Source organism: Furipterus horrens, unplaced genomic scaffold, assembly GCF_987537825.1.
Source record: "Furipterus horrens unplaced genomic scaffold, mFurHor1.1.pri manual_scaffold_5, whole genome shotgun sequence".
NCBI classification, from domain to species: Eukaryota; Metazoa; Chordata; class Mammalia; order Chiroptera; family Furipteridae; genus Furipterus; species Furipterus horrens.
Genome location: NW_028327175.1, coordinates 108,827,912 through 108,836,637, shown reverse-complemented (window position 1 = coordinate 108,836,637; position 8,726 = coordinate 108,827,912). Strand labels below are relative to the sequence as shown.

Sequence of the window (8,726 nt, the reverse complement as noted above, 5' to 3'; positions counted from 1 at the left end):
CATGATATTCTGGAAAAGGCAAAAGTGTGGAGATGTCAAAAGATCAGTGATTGCCATGGGTATGGGGGAGGGAGGATGAACAGGTGGAGCACAGACAACTTTCAGGGCAGGGAAACCACTCTCTGCATGATACTATGGTGGACAGGTCACTATACACTTGTCCAAACCCATTGAGTATACACCACCAAGAGTAAGCCGTAATGCCAACTATAGACTTTGGTTGATGATGGTGTATCAATGAAGGTTCATCCATTGTACCAGATGTGCCAGAGCATAGAGGATCTAGGCATGTGTGGGGTACATGGGAACTTTGTTCTCAGTTTTGCTGTAAACCTAAAACTGCTCTAAAAAAACATTTATTTTTAGGGGAAAAAAAGGGTACTTAAGTGTGTGAACATTTTCCTAATACTACAGAGAAGTCACAAAACAGTTAAGTACAGTAAAAGCACCAGACTGTATACTTGGCCATGAAGTGTTTTGTTTTTAAATTTTTTTCTGAGCCTCAGAATCTTGTTTCTTTAAAATTCTTAGACTACAAATCTCCTTTCTCTTTCATTGCTCTTACTGGGTCTAGTTTAAATTCACTCATGCGCATATGAAAAACAGACAACTCACTGTCAACATCTGAGTCATAAATGCAGGAGATAACTTTAATAGGCTCAAGAATGCAAATCAGAATTTTGTAAGTAAAATTCCAACATCTACATTTACTCCTAATGGAGATCTTTGAGTCCAGAAAGTCAGAGGAGGATTTTAACATCCAAAACACAAGCTGTCACTGGGGAGAAAGCCAAGGCCAAACTGTGCCTGTGTGTATGAAGCCACATTTATAGTTTAGTGCCTATTAAAATTGTTCTCGATAGCAACTGGAAAGCCGGTCGTCCCAGAAAAAAAAAATATTTTCATAGGTAGTGTTATGGTCAGCCAGGAATCAGTCCTGTGCTTAGAGATGGCTTAATAGGTGCAATAATGGAATAGTTTTTATTAACAAGATACAAACCAACACTTATGTATAAGGTTACCTTGCCTAGATGGATGAACAACATATAAGAAATACAGCCATTTGTGATTTGAAATTGGTAAAAATCTTCTTTGAGGTCCAAGTAGATATAAAGGACTTTCATTAATTGAATGTGATTCAGTGTTTGCAACAAACTTACTCCAAAATCCGCAAGAAACAGTGGCAGAACAAAAGAGCCTTTAATCCGTACAAATATATAAGGAAGCCTGTACTTTGAACACTAAAATGGAATGTCCAATAAATGCTCAGGTGAGCCCAGGTTCAAGAAGGGTGTTCAGGCTACTGACATTCTAATTTCCACACTATGTTTTATGGTCCTTGAAACAGGGCTCTTGTTTTGAAGACTTTGCATATGTAATTAATAACCTGAGAACACTTATATACCACCATGTGAACAAAGCTGCTAAATATGCATGGCCTTCAGTTTTGTCAGATGAAAAACACATGATCAGAACAGGAGCAAGTTTTCAAGACCATAAAATAGGGTTTAAACGACAACACAAGCCACACCAAGATGACATTATTTTCCTGCACCTTCCCAAATGAAGTTCTACCACCAGGTAGGAAAGGGGAGGATGACATTCATATTCCCGGGGAGTTACAATGCTCTCCTTCTAGCATCTCACAACTACCCTGATCAATTAACAAAGCATGTTTTGTTTAGAGAATGAATGGGGACAGCTTTCTTCTGTGCGTTTTATTAAAACTTGAAAGCCGTGGCTGGCTGCCATTGATGACGCCTACTGAGCTCCAATGGCACTAATGTTCACATCTGACTCACTAGCAATCTACCCAACTCCACATCGGCCATCTTGACATCGCAGGATAGTCAGTAAGTCTGAAGTTTTTATCAGGAAGGATTTTCTACTGTTATGGAACAAATAAAGGTTCTTTGTAATGGCTAGAAACACATGAGACCTTTCTTCACACTGTAAGAATTGATAAATAGTTCACTAAATGAACCAAAGACTTTATTTTTTAAAAGCAGATAAACACCAAAGTACGATGTAGTATCCATATTCATTGCAAAAAATAATTATTGAAACTTTCAAAATATCAAATGCATAAGCTGAATCAACGGTTATGACTCTAATTTTCAGCCAATATACAGATTTTTTTTCAATGTCTAGGCCTGGCTCCTACATAATATTATTCACATGCATTCCCTGTGCCTATTTATCAAAATGAGGACTCTTGGAAGGTGAGTCCAGCTTTGTCTTGATTTCAATGATGACGCAGCAGCAACCCGAGAACTCTGGCTTGCTGCTGGAGCACTAGAAATCATGTCTTCCAATGTTATACAACAAATTCTATTTCTGAAAAATAAAATCAGACTTTAGATTCCTTTGAAACAGTTCCGGTCCCCAAGCTTTGCAGCACCATGGTACCCAGACGTGCTCACATGCTTTTCTTTGTCTTTCCGAACACACCACCAGGAACCCCAAAGGGACCCCACTTTCTGAGTTCCATTGTAGGTTTCAAGAACCACACTAACCCACCAAGTGAAGGCAGTGGATGCAATTACCCATGACTGTTTCTGTTAAGGAAAAAAATATATATATATGAGAGTGCCCTGGCAAACAGGAAAACGATACCAACTATATGGTTATAGAAAATGGTTCTATAAATCCCTTCTTTCAAAATTATGTTTAAAGATGTTTAAGACCAAAAGGCCATAAAAACTGTTAATACAAACAATTTCTCCACAAGAAAAAGCCCTTCATGAAAAGTGGCTGAGGATCTGGCACAGAGAATTGAGGGAAGGCTGATCAGTGATGAGATCCAGTCCCGTATTTCTAGCATGCGTTATGACCCCGTGGATATGTGTCTGGGGGGTGTGAGCAGTCCCTCCATGTACTTGAAAACGAATTAAGAAATTAAAGTGAATTTTTGTGCTAGTGAAAAGCCTGCAGTTACAGAACCTGAGAGCCAAGGCCATAAGGCAAGTCTTTTGTCATCAGACTTGATGGACAGATGGACACGATGGTGACACTAAAGGCTGGCTCGGCCATATTCAGGCCAGAACAGTCTCAAAAATAAGGCAACCTGTGGCTTCTCAGTTTGAGCCCACCACCGGGAAGGCTCACTGAGGCAAGAAAAGAAGCTGGCAAGGCAAATCACCAGAAGATATTCAGACAGGGCAACAATCACAGTTAGATGGGATGACGGGGTGGCAGGTGGGTGGGGAACCCTTGACCCAGCGCTTGAGGTGGATGTCTCTGCATGTCCTGTGCACGACTCCAAGCAGCAACTTCTGGGGTTTGGAAGTGTGTTACTTTTGCAATATTTTCCCTCCAAAAGAAGACACGAAGGTGGAGCCCCTGGAGAGATGAGACCACCAAGGTGGAACATCCACCAGGGGTGGAGCTGGGTGAGAGTCGGAAAGGACTCCCTGACACACACGGCTCCCGTCAGGTCTGGCCGAGTCCTACAAACGCTTGTAGGTGCCCAGGAGAGCTTTGCAGTTAGGACAGTAATGGTCTACGTCCTGCAGGGCATCCACGCAGAACGGGATGAAGCAGCAGCCTGCTACGCACCTGGGAGAACAAAAACAGCCACATGAAGACTATGTTAGTAACTGGAGTATTTTGGACGGTGTCCCCCAAAAGATATGTCAGGTACCCTAACCTCCCAGAACCTATAAATGAGATCTTATTTGGAGAAAGGGTCTTTGCAGATATAATTAAGGATCTCAAGATGGGGTCATGCTGGATTATCTAGGTGGGCTCCCTAAATCCAATGACCAGTATCCTTATAAGAAGAGAGCACACACAGAAATACAGGGAGATGAAGGCCATATGAAGACAGAGGCAGTGATGCAGCCACAAGCCAAGAACACCTGGACAACCAGATGCTAGAAGAGGCATGGAAGGATTCTCCCCTTAAAGCCTTCAGAGGGAGCATGGCACCTTGATTTTGGAATTCTAGGCCCCAGAATTGTGAGAAAATAAATTTCTATTGCTTTTAACCAAGAGATTTGTGGTCATTTGTTATGGCAGTCATAGGAAACTAATATGCCAACTAACGCCAAGCTTATTCCCACAGAAGGACTGTACCAAGAGCATTTTCAAATCTTGGGTTATCTGGGCACCTTTCAAAGTCTTAGATTGAGGTTAACAAACTTCTTTTGTAAAGGGCCAGATAGTACATAGTTTATCTGCCATTGTAGTGTGAGAGCAGCCACAGATAATCCACATACAAATGGTGTGATGTGTTCCAAAGAAACTTCAGTGGGCTAGGTTTGGCCCTTGGGCTGTAGTTTAGTGACCTCTGTCTCAGACTGATCACTTTTCCATATGGAGAGGCTTCTTCTTATTGCAACAACCAAATTAAGTTCCCCAAAATAATGCCCCTTAACCTATGTAATCAGCAAACACAGGGAAGGACCTTCATGAGGCCTGTGGCATAAGACATAGCCCCTGTTGTACAAGAGGCAAGGGCTCCTGAAAAGAAACGCACAAACACCATTTCTTTTGAGGAAGAAAACAGAGCCCCATAGTTTTCTGGGAGAGTCCCGTGGCCAAGAATAAGGTGGCTGCCTCTATCTGTTCAGGGGGATAAAATTTAACTGTGTTTCTTCAAACTTCTCCCAGAACAGAAAGTATTATCTCTTTCAATGTAATACTCTTAGTGCAGACATAAATATTTACACAATCCGCTGGTGGATGAATGGGAAAAATACTTGGGCTCATAAAATGACTATCAAGCATTTTAATGTACAGATTGTTTCAAGCTTCTCGCAAAGTCAGGCAAACATTATTTAGGTCATGAAATTCTAGAAGAACAAGAAATCCCTAAGGTATCACCCTACATAACTGCAAGTGGCCACTGCGTTCGTCCCTACACGCAGGGAATGGTTTGAGCAGATGAGCCAGAAGAAATGATGGGATGGCAGCTTCCAGGCACCGCTATGCTTAAGAGAGTGGTTCTCAAGAGGAGACGATTTCTAGTTAATTACGATGGGAAGAGGTGCTACTGGCATAGAGTGGGTAGGGGCCAGGGATGCCGCGCAACACCCTATATGCACAGGATGGCACCCAGAAGACAGAAGTATGTGCTACAGTTGAGAAATCCTGCAAGAGCGGAATGTGAGAGAGCCTGGGGGTCTGAGTGGACCTCAGACTTACCCGAGCAGGCACAGACTTCCACAGGAGAGCCAGGTGAGGGCACCGGCGTTGTAGGACAGCTGGGTCACAATCATCTTGTTGCAGGAAGGGCAACACATCTGGACCGGGCGGTCGAAGAAGGAGACTGGCTGCTGCACATAGACCGTCTGCACTGCAACTGACGGAACGGAAAAGGACAGGGCCCAATCAGTAAACAAGGAAAACATGTGACAGACGACAGAAAGGTAGAAGCAGGGTCTTGACAGTTACTGGCACACTCATGTTCACAGCAGCACTATTCACAAAAGCCGAATGTCCATCAGTGAGTGAACGTATAAGCAAAATGTGGTCCATCCATACCATGGAGTATTAGTCAGCCTTCAAGAGGAATGCAGACAGCACAGATGAACCCGGAGAACGTTATGCTAGGTGAAATAAGCCAGTCACGAAAGGCCAAATAATGCATGATTCCTCATCCACCAGTAAAATTCATAGACAGAAAGTAGATGGTGGTTGCCAGAGGTTGCTGGGAGGGGGAATGGAGGCTTGTTTAATGGAGACAGTTTCAGTTTTGTAAGAAAGTTCTGGAAACAGGTGGTGGTGGTGATTGCACGACAGTGTAAAGGTACTTAATGCCACTGAACTTATACTTGGAAAAGCTTAAGATGATATGTCTTCTGTTGTATATTTTAAAAAATGGGGTGGGGCAGGCCTGAGGCTGCAGAAATCTGGGGCAGCCCCCAGCAGGAAGCCCCTTGGGGCCAGGGTGCCTTTGCCAGTGTGGATACCTCAGGTCACAGGCCTGCACCCCTAAAGCAGCCACACTTCTTTCCCCCCCCACATCTTTTTCCCCAAGATTATTTGCAGTTGTGTATGCAGCACTTTGTCCTGATGTGGATGCTCTACAATAAAAACCAAATCTAATATTAAAAAAAAAAAAGATAGGGAGGTGACAAAAACGGAAAAACAGGAAACTGGCAGATTTCCAGAAATATAGTCAAGGGGCTCTCAGAGTCCCCACATACAAGGTGGAGAAAAGGACTGTGTTCCTGGAGGAAGCACTTGGCTCAGCTCAGCCAGGCTTCCAAACGCAACCGCCCGTGGAATCATGTGGGAGCTTACTGAGCGTGCAGGTCCCCAGGCCCCGCCCCCAAAAGTCTGATTCTGCAGGTCTGGGCGCAGTCCCCACACTGTACTGAAACTTCCCTGAGTGGTGCTCTGAAGGTGGTCTGCAGATGGTAATTTCAGGGACCACACTGTGGTGGGCTTTTGTCCCTGTTTTCTTCACCCATAGATTAGTGGTGGCCAGGGGCTGGGTAAGGGGGACGGGGAATGACTGCTAACAGGTACAGGATTTCTTTCTGGGGTGATGGAAATGTTCTGGAATTAGTGCTAACAGTTGCACAACACTGTGAACAGACTAAAACCACTGAATTGCAGTTAAAAAGTCTGAACTTTATGGTCTGGGAATTATATTTCAAGGAAGCCGTTATTTAAAAATGGATGTAACTGAGCTATTTTTAGGATTAAATAGGATAATGCTGGTAAAAAAAGAACCTCACACCATGCCTGGTACAGAGTGGCCCTTCGATAAAACAATTCCCTCTTTTCACACAAAGAGGCTCCTTTATCATAAACTCCAATGCCCAGTGCAAAAGCTGGAGTTCACCGAGCCAGGGAACACTGATCCTGTTCTTCTTCCACAAGTCGGGGAACTGTGTTGACACACGAAATGAGCACATAAAATCATGCCAAACGAGAAAACTATGTGGTAAACATGCAGACATTCACGATCATCAGAAGAGAATCTAGATTCATGTTAATCCTGAAGCCCTAGAGTTTTACATGTTCTTTTTGGTATTTGGCAAAGTTGTTTAAGCTCATATTTCTGTCAAAGTGACTTCCTTCTGTTCCTTTTTAGGTTGTTGGAATGCCATTGCTATCACCTATGTATTAGAGGAAATTAACAATTTCCCAGCGCTAACTGAGCCTAATACTCCTAGAGATGCCTAGAAAGATGCTCCTCCCAGAAAAGCACTATTGAAGAAGCATACTTTAGAGCCCTGGTTGCTGTGGCTCAGTGGATTTAGCGTCGGCCTACAAGCCAAGTGTTGCTGGTTCAATTCCCAGTCAGAGCACATGATTCAGTTGCACGTCAGGTCCCCAGTTGGGGGCGCAAGTGAGAGGCAACCACACAGTGATGTTTCTCTCCCTCTCTCCTTTCTCCCCTCTCTAAAAATAAATAAATAAACAAAACAACAAACAAGCAAATAAATTTTTTTTAAAGCAGCATACTTTAGTTCTCATTTGTGAATTTTATTGACTTTTTTTGGGGGGGGGGTGTACAACAATGTTTTATGTATTGAGCAGAGAGTGAGCTAAAATAGTCAAAAAGTTATCCTGTCATCTCCCTTCTCAAGGGGTCAAAGTTACTTGAGCACTTTTATGAAATGACTACTCATAAAACTTGATTTCCTTTAAGAACTCACTGATGTGGGTACTTGATGAGCCCTAAGTACAGATGGGAAAACTGAGGCACACAGGAGTTTGGCGAATCCAGGCAAACAGACTCTTAGCACCACTCTCTGACCTGGCAATTTCCTCCTGAGCTGCTGGTGACTGAATCAGCAGATGGTACTGAAGCAGCAGAAAGTGCTCAAGGGCAAGGCCATGAAGAAGCTGCTGGAGGAGAGAGGTCAGACAGGACAGGGACTGCACGGCTGCTGTGGCTTTAAAGACAGAGGAAGGGGCCCATGAGCCAAAAAGCTAGAAAAGGAAGGAAATGGACCCTCTTCTAGGGCCTAAAGAAAGGAAGGCAGTCTTGCTGAGACCCTGCTTTAGCCCAGTGAGACCTATCAGGCTTCTAACCTATAGAATGGAATAACAAAAGAAGGAAGAGAGAATAAAAGGAAGACAGGAAGAGAAGAAAGCAAAAAGGAAGAAGATATAGGAATGTCACATCTGTGGATGTTTTGAAGTTACTGAACCATGATCAACAGGCCACCATATTGCTTATTCTCAACTCAAGCATTTAATAGCAAAATTCAATGAAGTCTGGGAAGCTGGAGCCAATGTTGGGGGTAGAGACCACCTACCATCACCTTTGACCCCTTTTCCTTTATCTCTAGAAAAGGGTAAAATTAAGCTCTTCCACTTTGGTCCTTCAAGGACCAATACAAAAATAAATGCATGAAGACACACTCTGGCTTCTAGGAGAAAGGGGTTTAAAACAGTGTAACAGCATATAGCCACAGGAACCAGATTTTAGCTAATCCCAGCAGAAAGAGGAGTTATTATTGGGAAATGCAAACAGGCTTAAACAAATGAAAAGATGAAAAACCTCCCTCATTATAAGAAATATGAAATTTAAAACTGTACTAAGATAAATTTTTTTACTGATCAGATAGGCAAAATTTCAGAAGTTGGAAAATACACTCTGTTGGCAAAGGCTTTGGGGAAACAGGCACTCTCAGACATTGCTGGGAAGGGTGCAAAATGATAACCCTCTATGGAGGGCAATTTGGCAATATTTATCAAAATTATAAATGCACTTATCCTTTGACCCAGTAATCCTGTTTCTGGGAATTTCTTCTAAAGGC

At 43.0% G+C, this 8,726-nt stretch overlaps 1 protein-coding gene across 3 annotated transcripts in view; it reads right to left on the bottom strand.

The window, feature by feature from the left end:
• Window positions 1-625: 625 nt before the first annotated feature.
• Window positions 626-8,726, bottom strand: part of LITAF (lipopolysaccharide induced TNF factor) — a 39,368-nt gene continuing 31,267 nt past the window's right edge. For all 3 annotated transcript variants that reach the window (XM_090277009.1, XM_090277007.1, XM_090277010.1), the window contains exons 3-4: window positions 5,149-5,305; window positions 626-3,558 (exon numbers count right to left, since the gene is read on the bottom strand). In XM_090277009.1, the coding sequence (XP_090133135.1) occupies window positions 3,450-3,558; window positions 5,149-5,305 (266 nt within the window). In that variant the 3' untranslated portion in view covers window positions 626-3,449. The remainder of the gene's footprint in view (window positions 3,559-5,148; window positions 5,306-8,726) is intronic.